This window comes from Emys orbicularis, chromosome 12 (assembly GCF_028017835.1).
Source record: "Emys orbicularis isolate rEmyOrb1 chromosome 12, rEmyOrb1.hap1, whole genome shotgun sequence".
Classification (NCBI taxonomy): domain Eukaryota; kingdom Metazoa; phylum Chordata; order Testudines; family Emydidae; genus Emys; species Emys orbicularis.
Genome location: NC_088694.1, coordinates 53849434 through 53861781, shown reverse-complemented (window position 1 = coordinate 53861781; position 12348 = coordinate 53849434). Strand labels below are relative to the sequence as shown.

The 12348-nt window shown below is 43.4% G+C and overlaps 1 protein-coding gene across 1 annotated transcript; it reads right to left on the bottom strand.

Moving 5' to 3' along the window:
• Positions 1–8328: 8328 nt before the first annotated feature.
• LOC135887023 (olfactory receptor 6C75-like) lies at positions 8329–9273 on the bottom strand. Its single transcript, XM_065414803.1, has one exon. The coding sequence runs from the start codon at positions 9271–9273 to the stop codon at positions 8329–8331; it is 945 nt and encodes a 314-aa protein (XP_065270875.1).
• Between the last annotated feature and the right edge of the window lie 3075 nt (positions 9274–12348).

The window sequence follows — 12348 nt, the reverse complement described above, 5'->3', positions numbered from 1 at the left end:
CACCGCAAAGCTCAGAAAGTTGTTTCAATGATGAAATGCCCTCACTGCTAATTTTTATTTGTTTGTGTTCTTTCCATCTCATTGATGAAAATATTTAAAAGTACACGACCAAGAATCGACCCCAGTAAAAACATACCCACTCAGTGATGATTGCCCTGATACATTTCCATTTGGAGTCCTTTCACTTAGACACTGTGTAATCCATTTAATGTGTACTGTGTTAATTGTGTATCATTCTAGTTTCTTAATCACAATGTCAAAAATCTAATCAAAAATAGTATCTGTCTTTAGAAAAGGGGAAGAAAGGGACATGGGGAATTATAGACCAGTCAGCCTAACTTTGTTACCTGGAAAGATACTGGAACAAATTCTTAAACGATCAAATTTAAAGCACTTAGAGGATAATAGGGTTTTAAGTAACAGCCAGCATGGATTTGTGAAGAACAAATCATGCCATACAAATCTAATGTCCCTTGGCACAGTTACTGGCCTGGTGGATAGTTGGGAACCTCTAGATGTGATATATCCTGATTTTAGTTAATGCTTTTGACACAGTCCCACATGACATTCTCACAGGCAAATTAGGAAAATGTGGTCCAGATGAAATATAAGGTGGGTGCAAAATTAATTGAAAGACTATACTCAAAGCACAGTTATCAATGATTCACTGTCAAAGTGGGAGGACCTAGCCAGCGGACTCCCACAACAGTGTGTCCTTGCTCTGATACTTTTCAATATTTTCATTAATGACTTAGATAATGGAGTGGAGAGTAGGCTTACTACATTTGTGGATGACACCAAGCTGGGAGGGGTTGCTAGCATTTTTGAGGACAGGATTAGTATTCAAAATGTCCTCTCCAAATTGGAGAGGGATAGCTCAGTGGTTTGAGCATTGGCCTGCTAAACCCAGGGTTGTGAGTTCAGTCCTTGAGGGGGCCATTTAGGGAGTTGGGGATTGGTCCTGCTTTGAGCAGGGAGTTGGACTAGATGACCTCCTGAGGTCCCTTCCAACCCTAATAATCTATGAAATGTACAAGTTGAAATTCAATAAAGACAAGTGGAAGGTACAACACTTAGGAAGAAAAAAAAATCCAATGCACAACTGCAAAATGGGGACTAAGAGGTGATACTGCTGAAAAGCAGGTAGGGGTCAGAGTAGATCGCAAATTGAGCATGAGCCAATAATGTGATGCTGCTGCAAAAAAAAGGCTAATATAACTCTGGGGTGTAATAATATAGTGGTGTTGCTGTAAGACTTGGGAGGTAATTGTCCCACTCTTCTTGTCACTCGTGAGACCTGGGCTGGACTACAGTGTCCGGATCTGGATGCCTCACTTAAAAGAAAGATGTGGACAAATTGGAGAGAGTCCAGAGGAGAGAAACCAAAATGATACAAGATTTAGAAAACCTGACCTATGAGGAAAGGTTAAAATAAACAAGGCCTATTCAGTTTTGAGAAAAGAAGACTGAGGGGAGACTCGGTAACAGTCTTTAAATACATTAAAGGCTGCTCTAAAGAGGACAATGACCAGTGGTTCTTCATGTCCATTGAACGTAGGACTAGAAGAAAAGGGCTTAATCTGCAGCTAGGGAGATTTAGATTCGATATTAGAGAAAACTTTCTAACATGAAGGATAGTTAAGTACTGGAATAGGTTACCCCAGGAGGTTGTGAAATCCCTGTCATTAAAGGTATTTAAGAGCAGGTTAGTCAAAGATTTGTCAGGGGTGGTCTAGGCATACTTAATTCTGCCTCAGCACAGGGATCTGGACTAGATGACCTCTGGAGGACCCTTCCAGCTCTTCCTTTCTGTGACTCTGTGTCTTTCTGTACCACGTCAAATGCCTTGCAGAAGTCGGAGATTATCACCTCTATCAATCAAACTTCTAATCACATCCAAAAAAATTTCCAATTACTTTTACAGAATTTCTTTTCCATAAGCCCATGCTGATCGGAATTAGTTCTATTGCCCTCCTTTAATTCTATATTAATCAAATCCCATATTAGCCGCTTTGTCATTGTGCCCAGGATTGATGTCAGGGTCACATTCTTGTCCACCCCAAAGAACTGTCATAGCAATTATCTGTCCTATTACACCCCACCCTGAAATCAGACTCTACACCCAAAGGTAAGTTGTCTGTATCTTTCTGCTCAAGGGATAGGTGGCAAGATAGACAGCTCTGCTGCCACTGAAGATAACGTCATTGGTTTTCAAAGTCCTATAGAAGTGAATGGGAGATGCTCATGTTTCTCTGTGAGCTATTGCTTCAGGCTGGTTTTGGATTCAGGTATACGTTGTTCTAACATGACACATGGGTTACTAATTAGGAAGGATTTATTCTAAATCCCTGGTTTCATAATTCATTCCTTTCCCGCATAGACACCCGCCTCCACTTGTATTGAATAGAAGCAAGTTAGAATGGCTAGATTTTAAAATCAGTCAGATCACCAGCTTAGACCATCAGGATCGGATCCAGAGCTCTTCAAAGTCAATAGAGAGTTTCCCGTTGGCTCTAGTGGGCTCTCGGTCAATGCTGCTAAGATTCTGGTGTCCGTGCAGAGGGAATTACAGAGTTGGAGACTGGAGCATGAGGACACACATGTTCACCTACAGGGATGGCTGCTTTCTGCATCACAAACAGAACCTGTCTTTTTTTTCCCCCAGAGAACGTCCTGTGTGCATCTCCAAACCCTTCCTCTTTCAACAATATTTCTCTAGGAGTTTGAATACACGGTGCATGACGGCCCCTTCTTCCTCTGAGGTGCCCATTTTGCAGTAAGTCAGATCATCTCTTTGGTTGGGTTTACAGCTGGGGGTTGTAGAATTTTTTGCAGGGTCTTGGGCTCCAGGACACCAGCCATAACTTGACCAACAAAATGAAATCAATCTTAAAGCTTCCTAATTAAATATATCCCATTAAGGGATTCCAAAGATAATGGTAGCACCATTCTGTATCCTAAGGTGAAAGCAAGCCTCAAAGACTGATACCTTGCAAAAATCTGCAAAACCACCACATTGTTCACCTTCAAATACATATCACCAATGCCATGATAACTAGGAAACAATAAAGATTATCATCTGCTGTGTGCTACTGTTGCTTATCAAATTTACCATCATGTTCTCACTTCTATATCTATTCTCCTGTCCCCCCAACTATTTGATTATCATATCCATGTCTATGTGTCACATTTCACCCCTATACTAGGAGAGTGACCCTCTTTGCCTAGCCCAGTGGGATTGGGATCCCAGCCAGGGGATCTCAATCTCATAACACAAAACAAACAGATTACCCAACAAAGCTCTTTGGATCATGATTTCGTTCAAAGCCCCCCTGCAATCACACCCGGTGCATTCTCACTCACACTCAGCAATGATGGAGACCTTAAAATTACATGGAACATGAACCAAACTACTTCCCAAAGCCTGCAGGTGCTGAATTGAGATGCTCCAAAATAGGTCTGTCGATTTATGGCTATCTGTACAACAGGACACTGGGATAAACTTGGGTGGTCTGTCAAATAATCCCTCCTTTTCCAGGTCCCATTTATGAGTTGCAATCTCCGGTATTCTCGTCCCTCATTGCTGGGTGGGACCTCTGAGTTTACTAATGAGTTTGCTGACAACATTCAGAGAACTCACGTCTGATCCATTCTACTGAAAGTTTTAGGAAAGAGCAGGACAATGTTATGTCTCTCTCTCTTCCACATGGAGAAGTCAGTGGGTTCTGTCACCATCTCCCATCTCACTTGTTTTTGTGGCAAAATACAGAAAAGTTACAGAAAACTTGGACAGAGTTAGATGCCCATATGACTGATGGTGTTGTGTTTAACGTATGAGAACAGGACTCTTAGAAAGCAGTGTCCAATTCCTGCTTTAGCCCCAGACCTCAGGCAAGTCACTTAGGTCTGGGTTGTTAAAGATATTTAGGCACCTAGTGGGATTTTTTAAAGCAAGTAGGCACCTACCCCCCTTTGAAATCAATGCATTTTAGGTGACTTGGTGAAAACCCCATTAGGCACCTAAATCCCTTAAGTCCAGCGTAAGTGCCTTTGATAACCTCACACTACAGAGACGCAAGAGTGGCTACTATCCCATTTTGACAACGGAGAAGTGAGACAGAGTGAGAAAGCTGGGACTTTGAAAGGATTCGGGCACCCATCACACCCTGAATTTCAGTGCCATGTGGGGTACAAACCAGCTCGCCTGAGAGACATGCTAGATTCTTAACCACAACCATAGAATCATAGGTTTAGATGACCCTTCCGGTCCCTGCTAGTCCAGCCCCCTGCCAAGATGCAGGACTTGTTGGGTCTAACCCATCCCAGACAGATAGCTCCAGACTCCTTTTGAAAACCTCCAGTGAAGGAGCTTCAGCAACTTCCAGAGGCGTCTGTTCCATTGTCCTGCTGTTCTGACAGTGAGAAAGATTTTCCTGAGATTTCATCTAAATCTGTGATGTTGTAGTTTGACCCCATTGCCACTCTGCTCCGCCGGCCGCCCTGCCAGCCACTTGCCATTCTGCTCCGTCAGCCTCCCTGCCGACAACTTGCCACTCCGCCCCGCTCCGCCGGCCGCCCTGCCGGCCACTTGCCACTCTGCTCCGCTCCGCCGGCCGCCCTGCCGGCCACTTCCCACTCCGCTCCGCTCCGCCGGCCTCCCTGCCGGCCGCTTGCCACTCCGCTCCGCTGGCCTCCCTGCTGGCCGCTTGCCACTCTGCTCTGTCGGCCACCCGCTCGCCACTATGTTCTGCGCTCTCTTGGATGTCTTGAGGCCCCCCACTTAACACATCTCCGTGATTTCAGCTCTTAGTGGGGGAGCCCTAATGCCTAGGCCTGGCTATCAGTGATTTCAGCTCGATTGGTGTGCAATAAGACTCTCCATTGAGTTTTTACCAGGTCTGCAATTACACAGTGGAGAGAGGAAGGGTCAACTGGTGCCTAGGACCCCTAGGCTGGGCCCACACCCCCAGGTACAAGTACCTACATCCAGCCTCTCTCAACTCACTGGGCTTTGGCACCCATGTCCCCTGCCTTGGGAGTGCCATTTCTCTGAGGGTGAGTCCCGCACTCAGGGCATGCCAAGCACAGTTCTGCTGCCCTTGATTCACACAACAAGGATAATTCCCCTGATTACTCCTGCCCCCAATAAGAAAGCGACTTGTGATCCAACACCAGCCAAATATGATCATTTGGGCAAAGCAGCCCCATCGTGCTCAGTGAGCACCTACGCAGGCTGGGTTTGTCCATGCGAACAAGGTCAGCTCCTGAAGTCCTCTTCCCCAGCTCATCACTAGGGGAGAGCTCATTCAGAGCCCACTTACATGTGAATAAGAACATCCTTCCTTTGTTTCTCCACTGGGGATTCTCACACAGAGAGGAATTATTCAAAGTGAGTAACGGTAGGATAAATAAGCACAGGACCGAAGCACAGAAACTTGACACTTCCTGAGGATGTAATATCCAAGTCACCACAAAGCAGCAATAACCAAAGGACCAGTTGGCCGTGGAATAGAGTTGAAGGTGACCCAAAAGAATGAAGCACATTCAGAACAGAAGCCTTATTATTCTGTCACACCATATCATACAATGTCATTTATGTACAGAAAAAATAACAGGAGTAATCAGGTGTCTGACCCCAATTATGAAGCTGTCTCAGAATAACTTGTGATTGAGTTTCATGTGGAAGATTTTCAGTTCTTGGTCCTGTTTTCAGTCACTTCCATTGGGGAAATTTTCTGAACAGGTACATGGGCAATTCCCAAAGGAACGAAGGGCAGTTATGAATCTTGATGACATTGAAAGTGAATTTGAACTAGACACCTAGAGTGAAATCCTGACCTTATTAAAGTCCCTGGAGAAACTCCCACGGGGTTTCATACACTACTATTATTATTATCTATCATTTATCTTGTGGCCATGCCTAGGAGTACGGTTTCTCACTGAGTGATTAAGGGGCAGGATTACAATGCCAAAAGAATGATTAAAGGTCTAGAGAACATGACCTATGAAGGAAGTCTGAAAGAATTGGGTTTGTTTAGTTTGGAAAAGAGAAGACTGAGAGGGGACATGATAGCAGTTTTCAGGTATCTAAAAGGGTGTCATAAGGAGGGGGGAGAAAACTTGTTCACCTTAGCCTCTAAGGATAGAACAAGAAACAATGGGCTTAAACTGCAGCAAGGGAGGTTTAGGTTGGACATTGGGAAACAGTTCCTAACTGTCAGGGTGGTTAAACACTGGAATAAATTGCCTAGGGAGGTTGTGGAATCTCCATCTCTGGAGATATTTAAGAGTAGGTTAGCTAAATGTCTATCAGGGATGGTCTAGACAGTATTTGGTCCTGCCATGAGGACAGGGGACTGGACTCGATGACCTCTCGAGGTCCCTTCCAGTCCTAGAATCTATGAATCTATGAAAACTCATCCGTTTGAGTCTCCCTCGCTCTAACAGGGAAAAGCCAGGCCCAGCTGCAAAATGTGTACCTGATCCATTGGATTAGGGCAGCCAATGATGGTTGGACGTGATGCTGGTCACAACACTTTCTTGTGTGCCTTTGGCTATGAAACAGCCTTGCCTTTGCAAATGGTGAGCCATTTGCTTGGGGGAGAACTCTGATGTTGACAAGCCTAGAAACACCTGTCACAGACCAGCATCCCATTGTGCTAAGTACTGTACAAAGCCAGAGCCCCTGGCCAGAAGAGGTCACAAAATATAAGACAAGAATCGGCCGGGAAATCTATGAGATAGCATCAGTCAGCATGATGCACGGTGGGCTCAGCAAAACAGCTGTCAAGTGTGTGTGTAAGGAATCACAACCGAGGAGAGTTTGAAGGTCAGTGATGTAGCTTTGCAGATGTTTACTGGGTGCTCTTCCTAATCATGCGGGGTAGCATGGAGGAAAGCATGAAGCTGCTTCTTTGAGAATGTAAAGGGGGTAAAACATGCTGGCATCAATGGCCAGTTGCAGGAAAGAGTCAATGTCTTACTAGTGTCTGAGAGACGATTGGTAGGGTTTGGCTAGGACCTGGTGGGTCTATCAAATGATGAAGAGTCCAGAGCGGACCCAGCGGAGGAACACAAAGCAGTGGTGAGATTTCCAAAACAATGAGGTAGGAAAATTAGAGACACGTGTTGGGTGAAGCTGTATCTTTTACTGGACCGGCTTCTTTGGTCCAATAAAATGTATCACCTCCACCACCTTGTGTCTCTAATATCCTGGGACCGACACAGCAACAGGAGGAACCCAAACATTTTGCCTTACTATACATCACTGTTCATTAGATTATAAGCTCTACAAGGATGTGGGTCTCTTATTTTTGTCTATTTAATGCCCAGTGGAAAGGGATGCTGATCTCTGTTCAAATATCTCAGAATTAACAAGAAAACACTACTACTAACAACACTTCATAAAGACAAAGCATAACAGGGAAATGGTACAAACAACCCAAGCAAGGCAGGGTACAAGATATAAAGTAACTAATACAATAAAATGTGCACAGATCTCAGCAACTAAGGAGCCATTTTAGGCTCTTTAAAGAGCCATTCATCCCGCCTGTGGATTGAATATCTAAAAGTGTTTCTTGTATCCATTTTCCATAGGAAGTTCCCCTAGCACAGAAAGGTAGAACAAGACCCATTGACTGGTTAAAACATTGTTAAAACCACACAAGTTGGAATTACAAACAGAGTGGGGAGAATTTTTTCAGATGAATAATTTCTTCTGTACAAAATAGAAGTTTCAGGTCATCTAAAAGTATTTGGGAATTCAGAACGATTCTCTGAATTCACACTGGACAGAATAATATTGAAAAAATAATTTTGAAAAATTCAAAACCTTTCAGTTTAACATCTTTGAAATGAAAAGTTCTCTCCTTTTTTCTTTTCAAATCATATTTTGTCCAAAAATGTAGCTAGATGTGAAAGTAAAGGTGTTTAGTTCAACGTAAACTGAATTTTGTTCGGTATTTCATTTCAGCAAGAAAAACCTAATAATTTCCATTTTTGGAACAAACTACAAAGAAAGATTCTCCATCTCTTAAAGTCTTCAGATCAAGACTGGATGCAATTCAAGAAGATATGCTTTCATCAGGCAGAAATTACTAGACTGAATGCAAAGCTAACTAGGTGGAATTCTCATGTCTGTTTTATGCAGAAGGTCAGACGAGATGACGTAATCACCCCTTCAGGCTTTATGATCTATTAATCTAGATATGGAGAGACAAATTCACCCTGTGTACTGCTGAGGACCCACCAACCCCATTGTGAAGCCTGGCAAGAAGTAAATGACCATCCATGCTCTCTTCATTCCTGCATCTTTGTGGTTTTGGATTTTCATGAGAGCCTCACACATTTAGAAAATGCTCTGTCACAGACGCCCTTCAGGGCTTGTTTGACTTGTTCGTTGCAGAGAGCGTAGATGTAGGGGTTAAAGAGTTGAGCAACCACAGAGTACAGAAAGGACACAACTTTGTCAAAGTCCCTCACTCCCCGCTGACCTGGTCGGATGTACCTGAAGATGGAGCTACTGTATAATATCACAACCACCAGCAGGTGAGCGGAGCAGGTGGAAAAGGCTTTTTTCCTTCCTGTGGTGGACGGGATGCGCATAATAGTGGAGATGATACAGCCATAGGAAACGATAGTGACTGTTAAAGTACCAAGTAAGATGACTGTTGCTGAAACCAAGATCATTACCTCAATGTGTCCCGTGTCCCTGCAGGACAGTTGGAGCAATGCGGCTGTATCGCAGTAGAAGTGGTTTATGACATTGGGGCCACAGAACAGTAACAGCACAACCATAAATGTTGGGGGAAATATTAAGAGAAAACTCATCACCCAGCAGCCCAGCACTAACTGGAAGCAGACCCTGCCATTCATGATGGTGCCATAATGCAAGGGATGGCAGATAGCCATGTAGCGGTCAAAGGACATCATAGCCACATGGAAAAATATACAGGTGCCCAGGAGGAAGAACAACAACAACTGAAGAAAACAACCAGGGAGGGAAATAGATTTTCTCTCTGTCAGGAGGCTGTAGAGGAACCTGGGCATGATGACAGAGGTGAAGCAGATCTCCAAAAAAGAGAAGTTCCTGAGGAAGAAATGCATGGGGGATTGGAGGCGATGGTCCACCAGGGAGAGGCTGACAACAATGATGTTACCCATTATGGTCAACAGGAAGATAACTAATAGAACCACAAACAGGATGGTGTTTAAATGACGGCTGTTGGACAGGCCCAAGATGATGAATTCCACCACGGTGGTGTGGTTCTTCATTCTCAGATCATTCTTAAAAGAAAAAAATTAAGAAGCATGTCAAAAACAGAGCGAATGGAATGTTTGCAGGAAAAATTCTGTAAGTCAATATAATACACCTCATCAATGGGAGTTGGGTACCCAATAGACTTGAGCTCTACGAGAAAAGCCTGACTGGAAAACCAGAACCAAAACAGGATCTTAAAGGAGACAATTTGATACTTTAAGGGGGGGAGTAGGGGGGAGAGAGAGGGAGAGAACTGGAAGGGATGAAAGAATGAAAATAATTTTTAAATAAGAATATTTTTACCCCAATTTTTCATGTATTCCTAGATTATAAGGCCCAAAGGCACCACTGTGATCATCTAATCTGACCTCCTGCATAGACCAAGAATTTCCTTCAGTTAACTCCTGTAAAAACTAGAGCATAGTCTTGAGAGGGACAGCCAATCTTGGTGTAAAAAATTTCCAACGGTGAAGAATCCAACACACAATTCTTAGTAAGTTGTTCCAATGATTAAATACCATCACTGCTCATCTTCTGTGTTTGTTTGGCTTTTCTTCCAGGTCATTGATAAATATTTTAAAAAAGCACCAGGCCATGAACTGATCCCTGTGGGACTCCACTAGAGATACACCCGCTCAATGATGCACCGTATGCAATTCCTGAAGGAGACCTGTCAGTTACCCACTTTGTAAATCATTTAAAGGGTCTCACCTCAAGTGTGTATCATTCTCGTTTCTTAGTCAAACTGCCAAAGATTAAATGAAAAATACTATCTATCTTTAAAAAAAACAACAGAAATGAAGAGGACTGAGGAATTATAGACCAGTCCGCCTAATTTCAATACCTGGAAAGACAGTGGGACAAATTATTAAGCCACAAGTTGTAAGTACTTAGAGGATAATAGGGTTTTAAGTAAAAACCAACATGGATTTATCAAGAATAAATCATGCCAAATCAAAGTAATTTCTTTCTTTGACAGCATTACCGGTCTGGCAGATAGATCAAAAGCCGTAGATGTGATGTATCTTGATTTTTAGTAGGGGTTTGACACAGTCCCACATCACATTCTCGTAAGCAAACTGGAGAATGATGGTGACGATTAAATTACTATGAGGAGGGTGCACAACAAGGTGAAAGACTTTACTCACAGAGAACTATCAGCGGCTCACTGTCAAAGTGTGGGAATGTATCTAGTGGAGTCCTGCAGGGATCTGTCCTGCATCCAGTACAATTCAATATTTTCACTAATGATGTGGATTTTGGAGGGCAGATTATGCTTATAAAATGATCAGATGACACCACATAAGAACAGCCACAGTGGGTCAGACCAATGGCCCCTCTAGCCCAGTGTCCTGTCTACTGACAGTGGCCAGTGCCAGGTGCCCCAGAGGGAATGAACAGAACAGGGATTAATCAAGTGATCCATCCCCTGTCGCTCATTCCCAGCTTCTGGAAAACAGAGGCTAGGGGTATTTCAGAGCATGGTTTTGCAGGCTGGGAGAGGTTGCTAGCACTGTGGAGGACAGGATTAGAAATCAAAATTACATTGACAAATTGGAGAATTCAGCAAGATCAAACTCAGTAAAGACAACTGCAAAGTCCTACACTTAGGAAGAAAGAAATTAAATGCACAAGTGCAAAACGAGGACTAACTAGCTAGGAGGCCATACGGCTGCATAGGCTCTGGGAGTTAGAGTTGATCACAAATTGAACATTAATCCAATGAGATGCCGTTACCAAAAAAAGGCTAATATCATTCTGGGGTGCCTTAAGAGGGAGGCAATTGTCCCTGGTAAAACCTCGGCTAGGGTGCCATTGCCAGTTCTGGATTTCACACCTTAGGAAAGACGCAGACTAGTTGGAAAGGGTCTAGAAGGGTGCAACAAAAATGATAAAAGGGTTAGAAAACTTGACCTTGAGGGAAGGTTTCAAAAACCAGGCTTGTTTAATCTCTGAATGCGTAAAGGGCTTTATAAAGAGGACAGTGATCAGTCGGTCTCCACACCCACTGAATGTGGGGCAAATAATGCAGTTAATCTGCAGCAAGGGAGATTTGCCTTAGGTCTTAGGTAAACATGTCTAACTGTAAGGATAGTTCAGTGCTGGAACACTTGACCATGGGAGGATGGGGACTCCCAGTCATTGGAGATAGCAGCATTCTGTATCCTATGGGGAAAGGAAACCTCAACGTTGTAAATCTGCAAAACCTCCACAATGTGCAGCTTGGAATTCATTCTCAGATCTCACCAGTGCCTCGATCGCTGTGAGACATTAAAAACTGGCAGCTGGTACCTCTGTTACTATAAATGTTACCTCTGCTTATAGAATCACAGAACCATAGTGTTAGATGGGACCACAAGGGTCATCTAGTCGATTTCTCATAATAGTCTCCCTGCTATTTTTGACTTCCCTGGCCCTGGAGTATTCTTTTTATCATAGCCAGACATTTGTGTCTCGTTTCACCATAAGACTGAATAATTTTAGGAGAGCGACCCTATTTGCCTAACACAGTGGGACTGGGATCCCAGACGGGTGGTCTTGATTTTGTACCCAAAAGAAAGCAAAAACAAAAAAACAAAAAGATTACCCACAAAGTTCTTCAGACCATGATTTCTTTCACATCCCAATCTGTAATCACACCTTGTGCATTCTCACTCAGACCATGCAATGATGGAGTACATGGAACATGAACCAAAATTATCACACAAAGCCTGCAGGTGCTGAATTGAGATGCTCCAAAATAGGTCTGCTGATTTATGCCTCTCTATGTAACGGAACATTGGGATCAACTTGGGTGATCACTGCCTCTGTCAAATAATCCCTCATTTATAACAGTTGTAGACTCCAGTTTTCTCGTCCCTCATTGCTGGCTGAGACCTCTGAGACCAATTAGCTGATGAGTTTGCTGACAACACTCAGAGAACTCAAGTCTGATCCATTCTACTGAAAGTTTTAGGAAAGAGCATTACAATGTTATGTCTCTCTCTTCCACACCGAGAAGACAATGGGTTCTATCACCATCTCCCACCTCACTTGTTTTCGTGGCAAGACAGGGAAAAGATTCAGCAAACTTGGACAGTGTTAGATGC

Excerpts from the sequence above, each read along its gene's own strand:
- LOC135887023 (XM_065414803.1), bottom strand. The coding sequence starts at position 9,273 with ATGAAGAACCACACCACCGTGGTGGAATTCATCATCTTGGGCCTGTCC.